Raw genomic sequence first — 13,222 nt, 5'->3', positions numbered from 1 at the left:
GTAATGTGCTTCACAGTCTGGTTTGTCGTTCTGCACTTTCACAAGCACTGGATGCTATGGTATCCTAAGGTTTCGTAATTCATGTACTTCCATTGTATTACTCAAACCTATTTGTGCTACCTATAAGTATGGTTAAGTTTGTTCCCTCTTGGAGCTGAGTGGGGCCGGATTGGTAAAACATATCCACTTTATGATGGAATCTACATGTTAGGTGGTAACACACAGAGCAGGAGGAGTTTCTGTGTTGCTGATCAGCAGTTCAATCAGTTTGTGGTTCAGAATTTTATAGTTATCCCCATTTGCCATCAAACCCAAAGGTGATTGTGACGAAACGCTACGTCACAGTGCTACAGTCGCTGACACTGTAACGTAGAATTTTGCATGCGGAAACACGTGCAGTCGCTCACAGAACATAGGCATGCTGCACATCATTTTAAGCTGCTTATGCTAAATATTCACATCACTGTGTGAATAAGACGCATTTTAAGGGTAAAAAGTTGCACGAAAAGATGCTTGGCGCTACCAAGTTACGCCACAGCATGGCACGACTGGAAGGGCTGTTTAGCGCGCAAGGAGGCTAAATGTATGAGGACACATCTGTACATCATTGCTGCAGTTGCACCAAACAGCCCCTCCCGTGCGACCCTACTACCCCCAGGCGTCTATTTTGCTGAAAATGCATCTTAATCACAATGTGCTGCGACTAGGATGCACCAGAAGACTGTCCTTGTTAATATAATATGCAACACATGTACATCTGTGCCTGGGACTAAGATGCATTTTCAGAAAAAAGATGGCGGGCGCTAGCAGAGTTACACGGGACAATGACGGCTCACTTGCGCCAGGCATCTCGCGCCGTGAGGCGTATTCAGGTTAGATGTATGGGGACACATCTGTACACAATCCTATGTCCCCCAGTGTAACACATTTCTCTCATTTTTTCTCTAGTTTAATTGAGATTTTTTTATGCAAGTTGAATGTTCTTGTGAGCAACAGATTACCCCCCTAATTATTTTGGTTTCATTGTTTGTTTTCTCTGTCATTTACTGACTTCCTGTGATTATTGCCTGTAGGTGGAAGAGTTTGGAACTTTTTCCCTTTGCATCCAACTACCTACAGGCAAGGATTATACTCACTGTGCTGAGCCCAACAACACAGCTACTGCTACTGAAACTAGCACAGTGCTCTGTAATTACCAAATACCCGGAGACAGGTACAAGCGCTGTGCCAGAGGTTACAAACTGCGCACAGCCAGGAGCTGGGACTGTACCTGTGGTTGTCAACTGCCTAGAAGACATAAAGCTGGGTACACACTAAACGATGTGTGTACCCAGAGATGTCGGATGCGGCGGGGTTGCCGGCATCGGTAAGTGCATACACACTTGCCGATGCCGGCAACGACTAATTACGGTGGGGGGGGGGGCGGGGTGCAGCTGCATTCGGCAACATGGCATGGCTAACGATATCCCCAGATTGTACTACAAGGCAACTGGGGATATCATTAACGACCCACGGAAACGCGCATCATTAACGATATGGTGCGTACACACTGGATGATAAAACAAAATTGTCGCAACGATGTGTTGTTATTAGCGATATCATTTAAAATATCATCTAGTGTGTACGCACCTTAACCCTAACTTGTTTTTGGCAACTGGGGTTCGGTCTGTTGGTGTAACTTTCTGGGGACAGGGCCTAGCAGTAATGAATTAGCACTGTGACTGTATCCATAAACACATAAACCCACCAATAGCTACAATTGTTATTCTGCTTCTGTGAGTATCAAATATACCCCCAACTCTTAGATTGTAAGCTAATTGGACAAGGTCTTCGTTACATTCTGTCCTGCACTGCTAGGGCGACGGGACAGATCTTAACCTAGCAGGAGCCAGGAGAATAGGAATGTGCCGCCAGGAACGATAGATGGTGTGGGGTGCGGTACTGGACATGGGTAAGGCGCGGGACTGCGCAGTAAAGCCAGTGTTCAAGAACGGGGGAGAGTACGGGAAGGGCGCGGACTGAGCAGTGAGGGGGAGGATCCGGCAGACAGTAAGGTGAATCGCCATATGCCGGGTCCCTTTACTAGTAATATTAATATACATACAAGTTTTTCTCTTCTTATAATATTTGTCATAAAACCCCTAAAAAATTGTGTGGCATTTGTGTCACAAAGGACAAGAATCTAGAAAGGTTATACTATAATCAAGTAGAATTTTTTTACAATAAAGTAACTAGAAACGAAAATACTGTAGGTGCCCATAATCCTAATAGCGTTCTACCAACCTGATACATAACTTATAATCATACTTCTCAACATTCCAATTATTGGGTTCAGTACACTGCAGGAAAGTGGCATGTACCTTTATCGAAAACACCCTTACTTGGAAGGTATGAGAAATATCTGTGCTCCACAGCAAAACTGTGATGGCGTCCTCCACACAACACCATAAAGTCATACACACCGTAAAGTCATACACACCACAATATCTATTCTATCACTAGGCAATAGCAAATATGGTGCAGCTATAAGTGCATTAGTAACAATTTGACACATTAGTATATATTTACAGCAAACTTCTCAACCATCCCAATTTTAGAGAACTGTCCCGAATGCTAGAAATGAAAGAGTGTCCCTGCTTGCCATGGTGAGTGGACATCGCAATGGTTGGGAGAAGCCAGCACTGTCATGTGAAATGCCCCCTTTTGTAGATGACTTTACAGAAGGGGCCTGATTCAGAGCCGGACGCTCTTTCAGAGCGCTCGCTCTGAATCAGTGCCCGCCTTTGTATTTTTAGAGCGGCCTCCTGGCCGCTCGCATAGCTGTGGGTGACCACCCACAGCTAGTGCGGGCGGCCAGGATGATGGTCGCGATGGTCAAGACCATCGCGACCATCGGACTTGCGACGAGACCCTTGTGGTAGGGTCTCGTTGCCGCAAGTCCCAGTGGACTTCTTGCTCTTACAGAGCAAGAAGTCCACCCACTGACATCACTTGTGATGTCAGTGGGGCCGGCCCCAGATGGTAGGCGTTCCCATGGGAACGCCTCTGTCTGGGCAGCCACGCCCTCGGCCCGCCCACCAAAGGGGGCGTGCTGTCACTCAACATCGACAGCACGCCCCCTTTGGTACAAGACCCGGAGCGACGGTTTGCCCGTCGCTATCCGGGTCTCGCGCATGCGCACGACGGAGCCGCTTCCGTCGTGCGCATGCGCACTGGGCCAACATCGACCCACTTGCGAGCGGGTCTGAATCCAGGTTCCCCATCGCCATGTATAGGCAGCACCATCTGAAGATGGCATTACCAAGGGGTGAAAAGCTTCACTTTCTGCCACTTGTTACATTGAGCAGACACCACATTCCCTATCGAGACATGGTAAACTGTGGAAATATAGGGACGGCAAGCGTAAGTAATAAAATCTGCTGTATGTGGCTAAAGAGCAGGTAGCAATGATAATTGTCGCTGCTTCATAAGACATCGAAGAACCTCTGTTCAAAAACATCTTCAAATTTAGTTTTCTTTTAAAATAATGTCACTTTATCTGTGGTGGTTTCTGCTCTTTTATTTGTTACAAAGTGTTGCTGACACTGACATAGAGTCCTGATAGTAAGCCCCACATCACCACATGCATCTCCGTGACAGTAGCAATTAGAGAAGCTATAGGGAGCATTTTGGGTAGGATGCAGAAGGAATTCTAGTAGCAGTGTTACTGCAGAAACAATATGCAGGATATAAGCAAGTTTCCTGTGTGTAAACAGTCTCCTCTTAACGATATTCTGTACCTTAGTTTACGGTTTCTAAATACAATACGATCATATCGCAAACCTAATACATTTGCTTCAGGCAGATAAATGTTAAACCAAAGACATGAGCTTTATTGCTAAACGGTCCTGCATACATTATATTTGCCTAGCCAGACATCTGACTAAATTGTATTGAGTGTCTGATCTTTGAAAAGCAGTTATTTCCGAGACTAAGACAGAAGACAAGGCTTATAAAGAAAATGCACGTATGCAATGATTTCCTACTGTACAAGAGCAGAGTCATTTTAGCAGTACGAGATAGCATTACATTCAGAAGCCATAGTGAAAAGCAGTTTCCTCTTACCAGAGGCAGAAAATTAGGTTTTAATAGAAACTCTGCATCCTTTCTCACTTGGACACAGTAAGCATTAGATAGATGTGTTGTTGCTGGTTTCTTCTGGCTTAATTTTTCTGACAATAGGAAATAATGTTCAATTGTAACCAAGATTAGCAGTATAGAAAATACTAGGATATATATTAAAGTTTATAAGGAATTATTCCATGGAAATTCCAGATACACTTTTGCAGAGCGTACAATGGGCCTGATTTATTATGGATTGTTATTGCGATTACACACGCATGAGTCCGATTGTTGCGTACTGCACATGTGTATGCATTGCTGTGCACAAAGGCATCAATGCAGTCCCACAGGGACCACGCAGACCCATCGCAGAGTGATTGACAGGAAGTGAGCACTTGGGGGTGGTGATGGGGGGTGGTCGGGGAAATGCTGGTGTGTCAGTGCGTTTGCATGCCATTACAGGGGAGTGCATACTACGATGCCATATGCAGCTCGAGCTTTCACTGCATGCAAGTTCTGAGTGAGGTCAGACCTGTTGTAATTGTGCGTGAGGCTCCGATGGTAATCGATGTTACTGATGGTTTTGCAGACTTGCAGGTATTACGGATGTGAATAAGGGGTAGTGGGCATCTTTATATTGGGCTGCGACGGCATTGCGATTGCACACATAAGCATATTTTTGCAGAGGGTCTGCGTGCGTAATCGCAATTGCAATAGCGATCCGTAGTGTATCAGGCCCAATGTCTATGAGCCACTGTGAAAAAATGTAACCCAAATGAGTAGTTGTGCCGGAATCGGTATGAAATACCATCTGGCCGACAACAGCAGAGTTCCCGGCAGCGGTAGCCCTACAGCGCTGGAAATCCCGATCGTGGATAGGTAAGTATTTTCTAACCTAACCCCCTAACCCTCCTTAGGGGTGCCTAACCCTAACCTCCCCCCCAAGTGCCTAACCCTAATCCCCCCTCTAAGTGCCTAACCCTAACCCCCCCTTCCCAGCTGCCTAAACCTAAGTCCCCCGGGGGGGGGGGTGCCTAACCCTAAGTCCCCCCCGGGGGTGCCTAACCCTAACCCTCCCTCCCCCTAGCCTAACCCTAACCCTCCCGGGGGGGTGCCTAACCCTAAGTCCCCCCCGGGTGCCCTAAACCTAAACCGCGGCTGTCCGCTCGCTGCGCCCAGCATCCCTTCGATCGGGATGCCGGGCGACAGCCTCCCGGCGTTGGGGAAATGTCAGACATCTACATCTAGACACCCGGCATTTCATCCCTCGCCGGGATATGACAGTCGGGAAGCAGGCTGCCGGTATTAAGGCAGCCGGCTTCCCGATTGTATACTGTTGTATGCCCTGCATATACTGTACATGCTGCACTGGCCAAAATCCAATACTTCACAAATTGGAGTGAAAGGGTAATGAGGATTTAGCAAAGGAAAACAGTCAGAATACAGCAATGTGCGGTTGTGTTTTGTATATCACTACCCTGCAGTGGCGTCACTAGGGGGGTGCGGGCTACACCAGGTGACACCATCCGAGGGGATGACATGAAAATAGCAGAGCTGAAGAGGTGATGGACGACACACGCTGGGGGAGGCTGGGGGCTTCCCAGCAACTGCCGGAGTGCTGGGCAAGCCCCCAGTGTGACGACGATGGGGGCGTGGAAAATAATAAAAGTTCCTCGGCGCTAATAAAAAATAATCATAAAAATATATGAAAATATAGATGTATAAATATATAAATAAATAATATATATAGAGCAGCCAAGTCAGTCAGTTTCAAGTCAGTGAAAAAAAATGTAACTAAAACATACCAAACAAGCAAGAGGCGTATCTATAACAACTAAAACGGGTGCACACCCTGCACCCATTCAATACCTCTCATTCAGTACCGTGTCACCAGCAGCCTCACAGTACAAATCACCAGGAAAATGACACGCGCAGTGGTGAAATCACCAGGAAAATGACATGCGCAGTAGGGAAATCACCAGGAAAATGACATGCGCAGTAGGGAAATCACCAGGAAAATAACATGCGCAGTAGGGAAATCACCAGGAAAATTACATGCGCTGTAGGGAAATCACCAGGAAAATGACATGCGCTGTAGGGAAATCACCAGGAAAATGACATGCGCAGTAGGGAAATCACCAGCAAGAGGACATGCGCAGTAGGGAAATCACCAGGAAAATGACATGCGCAGTAGGGAAATCACCAGGAAAATGACATGCGCAGTAGGGAAATCACCAGGAAAATTACATGCGCAGTAGGGAAATCACCAGGAATATGACATGCGCAGTGGTGAAATCACCAGAAAAATGACATGCGCAGTAGGGAAATCACCAGGAAAATGACATGCACAGTAGGGAATTCACCAACAAGAGGACATGCGCAGTAGGGAAATCACCCGGAAAATGAAATGCGCAGTAGGGAAATCACCAGGAAAATGACATGCGCAGTAGGGAAATCACCAGGAAAATGACATGCGCAGTAGGGAATTCACCAGCAAGAGGACATGCGCAGTAGGGAAATCACCAGGAAAATGACATGCGCAGTAGGGAAATCACCAGGAAAATGACATGCGCAGTAGGGAAATCACCAGAAAAATGACATGCGCTGTAGGGAAATCACCAGGAAAATGACATGCGCAGTAGGGAAATCACCAGCAAGAGGACATGCACAGTAGGGAAATCACCAGGAAAATGACATGCGCAGTAGGGAAATCACCAGGAAAATTACATGCGCAGTAGGGAAATCTACAGGAAAATGACATGCGCAGTAGGGAAATCACCAGGAAAATGACATGCGCAGTGGTGAAATCACCAGGAAAATGACATGCGCAGTAGGGAAATCACCAGGAAAATGACATGCGCAGTAGGGAAATCACCAGGAAAATGACATGCGCAGTGGTGAAATCACCAGGAAAATGACATGCGCAGTAGGGAAATCACCAGGAAAATGACATGCGCAGTAGGGAAATCACCAGGAAAATGACATGCGCAGTAGGGAAATCACCAGGAAAATGACATGCGCAGTAGGGAAATCACCAGGAAAATGACATGCGCAGTGGTGAAATCACCAGGAAAATGACATGCGCAGTAGGGAAATCACCAGGAAAATGACATGCGCAGTAGGGAATTCACCAGCAAGAGGACATGCGCAGTAGGGAAATCACCAGGAAAATGACATGCGCAGTAGGGAAATCACCAGGAAAATGACATGCGCAGTAGGGAAATCACCAGGAAAATGATTATGCGCAGTAGGGAAATCACCAGGAAAATGACATGCGCAGTAGGGAAATCACCAGGAAAATGACATGCGCAGTAGGGAAATCACCAGGAAAATGACATGCGCAGTAGGGAAATCACCAGGAAAATGACATGTGCAGTAGGGAAATCACCAGGAAAATGACATGCGCAGTGGTGAAATCACCAGGAAAATGGCATGCGCAGTAGGGAAATCACCATGAAAATGACATGCGCAGTAGGGAAATCACCAGAAAAATGACATGCGCAGTAGGGAAATCACCAGGAAAATGACATGCGCAGTAGGGAAATCACCAGGAAAATGACATGCACAGTAGGGAAATCACCAGGAAAATGACATGCGCAGTAGGGAAATCACCAGGAAAATGACATGCGCAGTAGGAATTCACCAGCAAGAGGACATGCGCAGTAGGGAAATCACCAGGAAAATGACATGCGCAGTAGGGAAATCACCAGGAAAATGACATGCGCAGTAGGGAAATCACCAGGAAAATGACATGCGCAGTAGGGAAATCACCAGGAAAATGACATGCGCAGTAGGGAAATCACCAGGAAAATGACATGTGCAGTAGGGAAATCACCAGGAAAATGACATGCGCAGTGGTGAAATCACCAGGAAAATGACATGCGCAGTAGGGAAATCACCAGGAAAATGACATGCGCAGTGGTGAAATCACCAGGAAAATGACATGCGCAGTAGGGAAATCACCAGGAAAATGACATGCGCAGTAGGGAAATCACCAGGAAAATGACATGCGCAGTAGGGAAATCACCAGGAAAATGACATGCGCAGTAGGGAAATCACCAGGAAAATGACATGCACAGTAGGGAAATCACCAGGAAAATGACATGCGCAGTAGGGAAATCACCAGGAAAATGACATGCGCAGTAGGGAAATCACCAGGAAATTGACATGCGCAGTAGGGAAATCACCAGGAAAATGACATGCGCAGTAGGGAAATCACCAGGAAAATGACATGCACAGTAGGGAAATCACCAAGCAAATGACATGCGCAGTAGGGAAATCACCAGGAAAATGACATGCGCAGTAGGGAAATCACCAGGAAAATGACATGAACAGTAGGGAAATCACTAAGAAAATGGGTGCCACACCATTTCCCCGGTGACCTGCGCATGTGCAGTAGACTCTGGCACAGACTAGTGCCCATAGTCTACTGCTGTGCTCAGAGGACTGCCGGCCGCTGGGTAGAGAGGAGGGGACCCTGGACGGAGACTGCAAACAGGCCCCTCCCTTCTTAATACGCCGCTGCCACTAGCAATGCGGTCTCTCCCTTAGACCCAATGGTTGTCTGATGTCTCTCAAAATACGCTGGGTGCGTAATAACCAGGGCCGCAGCTAGGGTAGTGCGGCCGGTGCCATCGCACAGGGCACCACAGGTCAGGGGGCGCTGTTTGGGCATGTCAAATTTCTGTTTTATTCATTCTTGCTTGTAGCTTCCTCTTATTTCATCCCCAGCATCTCCTGGCCTCTCCTATCTCTTCCCTGGCCCTTCCCCATGAAGCCATGGCCCTTTTTTGAGTGCATTATGTCCCTTTGAAAAATGAGGGGGGCGCCAATGCTCTTTCTGGCACAGGGCACCAAAAAGTCTAGGTACGGCTCTGGTAATAACTCTTGTGCCAATGCTTCTGTAGCACTCACCACTATAATGCGGTACCTAAATCACCAATCTCTAAATATAAAAATTTGGATTTCCTGGCACATATATAAACTCTAAATGAACTGCTGAAGTGTAGGTATATTCTGGAACTTGTGGTTCTACGGGGAGGATTTCTCCATCTACTCTTTTATGTTTGTTGAGAATGGGGGTGTGACACGCGGCCAACCACCACACATGACAAATCAGGGAACGGGACCTTCACGACACGCGGCCACACCCCTTTTGGCAGGTGTGCGCCGAGGGGTAGATGACTGCTGCACTGAATAAAATATTAAATTATATTTCTATTTGGTAATCAATGTTTGTTTGCTGTCTCTGCCTTGTAGAGTGCTGAGGAATATGTTACACATCTGGGTACTTTTTAAGAGAATGAAGGCTGATTACCTAAACAACGAACAGGTTACATTAATTATTAGCATCTAATAAATAATTATAATATATCGAGTCTACCAAGCTTTGTCACTGAATTGTCGCCATAATACAAATGACCAAGCACAGCAGATGATACCATCCCATAATCTACAGCATTCTGTGCGGTGAAAATAATGTTCCTTTTAGATTGTTCTTTCTTATGAGCAGGGCTCTCCTTCCACTTATTCATGCCTGCTCCTGTCACATCTATCTATGCATCCTTGTCCCTTACCTACTTTATGTTCTCTGTCACCTGTTATTGCATCTTATGGACTGTACGTTTGTCATTAGGACTGCACTTATCTTAACCTATAAAAATATCATAGTCATGCATACCTCCCAACATTCATAGATAGGAGATCGGGACTCGGGTGTGTGGCCTTGTAGCAGTGTTGTTCAACCAATCCTACAATAGGTACATTCACAGTATGCACATTTTTGTAGGCAAAATCAATTAAAGATGGTGGTTGGTTTCTGGATACCAAGTGTGGGAATGACTGGCGAGAAGCTAAGCAATGTTCCCTGCATCCCCATATGCATCAGGTTTAGTTTAAGTAACTTAAGTCTCCACTTGTGCCCAAGGTGGTAATACATGTTGCCTTGCTGATAAACTGGCTGACACACATCAACATGCTGAAATTGGCCTGGCACTAATATACAAAATACCCCTGCTCATTAAGGGGTTAAGAAACAATGCCCTGATATACTCACTATTGGTCTTGAGTCTTGCTGGGTCACTATGTCTGCTCCCAGCCTGGTTAATTGCTTTGACCAAGAAGATGTAGCGTGTTCCACTCTGAAGCCCATGCACAGTGTAATGGTTCTGCTTGATATTAGGCACAATCATCCAGCTGTCCATGGAGCTATACAGACCTGCATTGAAGGACACGGGTTAGTACTATTGTATATTACATAAATGGTCTGTATAACAGTACTTCGAACAGGCATCTTAAACTGTTGGTTGGGACCCAAAACATTGGATCCCATGATGCTTTCATGTTTTGCCAAATTATTTTTGCACCTCAGGTACCAACTAGTACACACATTATTCAGTTTATTTTAGTGTTTTTTTGGAGACATACATACTGTAACAGCAATATCTGAATTTAAAGAGACATACTTAATAGATACCAAAATACAATTTAAATTAGATACGAACCATGAATCCTAAACAGAGCCACATCTAACCCGTACACAAACAATAAAGGTAAGAACTTCAGATTTAGAGGAAAAGTCATGCAATTAAATGTATGATGCCATGCTTGCCTACTGTCTGTCTAGGAATATCCAAGATACTCTCAAATTTTGTGAGATCCCATCCACTGAGGGCCATAGAGATGTACGGTGGGCCCAGGTAATACTTAGGCGCCATGGCCATATCCAGGAGGTGTGACCATGCCACCTCCAAAAAAAGTAATTAAAAACACTATTCATGCCGCACCAAAGTGGGAGTATTTGTCAACAGCTAGCCCAGGCCCCTCAAACAAGTCTGGGCCTGGGTAATTAGTATCCCCCTGCATCCTTGCATCCACTCCCAGAAGAGTGGGCATCCACTTGAATCGTGACCACTCAACTGGATCCAGCCCACATCCCCAGTGAATTGGGCGGTATGGGGGCATAATGACAGGATTTGCAGTGAAATGACTTGCAGCAACATAGTGGTGGTTGGAGAGCCCATAATGCAAATAATGTTACAGCACTACCATGCCATGGACCTGGGTCATTCCATGGTAACTCATGTTACAAAATGTCATAGCAAGTATCTGCATCTCTATCAACAGCAACTTTAAAAAAAACTGTACAGGAATTGCTAATTGTTTGCTACAGTATGTCACTTTGTAACGTGAGTTAGCATGGAATGACACACCTCTGAGATCTCCAGAAGGGGAGCAGTAAAAAGGAGGTAAGTACTGTATGAAACTGACCAATATGTATTGTTATGTTAGTGCACTCCATACCTGTCAACTTTCAGCTCCCTCCTTCTGGGAGGGAGCTGTCAGGCTTCCATGGCGGGGGGCGTGTTGCGGCAGAAAGGGGACGTGGTGCTGCAATGATGCAGCATTGGGGGCGGAGCATGGGTGTGACCGAGCGATCGCGTCATCGTGACCCAGCCCCCTTTTCACAATGCTGAGATTAATGGCATTGTGAATCAAGGGGCGGAGCCACGATGACGCGATTTAGCGGAAATTGGGTCACCGCCCCTTCCCCTCCCCACTGAGGGAGTTTCTATTGTTACCGCGGGTGGGGGGGGGGCTTGGTAAGTATGGTAAGTATGGTGCACAATATTCCCTATTATATTATATGCAGCATTACAGCATCTGAATACAATTATTTATTGCCACAAAACTTCCATAGTACATAGGCTGTTTTAGAATTAGAATGCCTATCATGTAAACTAATAAAGCAGGCAATATAGAACTTTCTAATCTTGAATAAATCTTTCTTTGATTTACAAACATCTTCAATAAGTAGATTTCACAGGGACAGCAGGCAAAACTCAGTGTGATGTGCAAATGTTTACACTGTGCTGAAACAATTCTGTCACCTAGGGATAACAAATCAGCAAAATAAACATAAGCCGGAAAGTACAATACATGTGCCCTTATAGAGCTAAAAATAAATATATACATGAATGTTAACTGCTGTGTTCATAAAGCACACAACAAATACAAATATTATGTATGGGAAATGAATAATAGTAGTCTTACATGATAGTGGGGTTTATGCAGCATTGATATTTTTTGGCATAAAAAATGCGGAAATCATCATTTCCGCATTTTTTATGTAGCTCCCCTATTCAGCAATGGGATAATGGAGAAGATAACGTAATTATCTTCTCCACTAATTCCCATTTCACAGAGTACCGCACTGTAGGGATCAGCCATTGATCTCTACAGTGCTTCAACGCTTTTTGCTATTCAGTAAAGCAAAAAGTGTTAAATCACTCGATAAATCTTTACTTTATATAACGCCATTTCAGAATGGCGTTATATGAAGAAATTACATTAAATTGCCCATAAACTGCAGGGACAGAAGAAAATGTTCCCATTTGTCCCTGCAGCATCCTGTAACACTGCCCAGTCTCTGTCCCTGCTTCCCGGTGACTGCCGGCAGGTAAGACCAATTAGAGCCTGTTAAAACTGCCGAAAGTGATTGACATGTGTATATAGGTTTTACATTGGTCTGTATACATGTATATTTACGTGCCTTTATATTTAACATTTATATATAAATGTTAAATATAAAAGCACATAATTATACATGTATACAGACTAATATAAAGCCTGTATACACATGTCAATCACTTTGGACATGCTGTATTTGTACTTACCCCTCTGCGGTCACCTCAAAGCCAGGACGGAGACTGTTTGGAAGCGCATGACTGAGCATGACTGCGCATGACTGAGCATGACTGCGCATGACTGAGCATGACTGAGCATGACTGCGCATGACTGAGCATGACTGAGCATGACTGCGCATGACTCAGCATGACTGCGCATGACTGAGCATGCGCAGTAGCAGAAACAGAAGGTATTGTTTTCGGAAACCGAATCCCTGCATAAAATAATGCTGAATAGCATCCAAAAATGTAATAATTTATAAAAAATCGTGACAATGTTGCCCGATAATATTTGCTGAATAGACCCCAAAGGCATTTATGGATATGATATTGTTTGGGCCATTCTCACCTCAGGATAAGAGTAATGATAAGTAAGAGATGGAGCTGGCATCAAAGAGTTATCATTATTTTCAACTAAATTAAGGTTAATGTGGTTT

At 45.2% G+C, this 13,222-nt stretch overlaps 1 protein-coding gene across 1 annotated transcript in view; it reads right to left on the bottom strand.

Annotated features, from left to right (window-relative positions):
• Positions 1-13,222, bottom strand: part of MID2 (midline 2) — a 348,031-nt gene that overhangs the window by 25,629 nt on the left and 309,180 nt on the right. The window contains exon 8 of the mRNA XM_088444211.1: positions 10,157-10,318. Within this exon, the coding sequence (XP_088300337.1) occupies positions 10,157-10,318 (162 nt within the window). The remainder of the gene's footprint in view (positions 1-10,156; positions 10,319-13,222) is intronic.

This window comes from Taudactylus pleione, unplaced genomic scaffold (genome assembly GCF_031769625.1).
Source record: "Taudactylus pleione unplaced genomic scaffold, aTauple2 ptg000352l, whole genome shotgun sequence".
NCBI classification, from domain to species: domain Eukaryota; kingdom Metazoa; phylum Chordata; class Amphibia; order Anura; family Myobatrachidae; genus Taudactylus; species Taudactylus pleione.
Note: the sequence above shows the minus strand (reverse complement) of the source record. Positions and strands in the feature narration are given on the sequence as shown.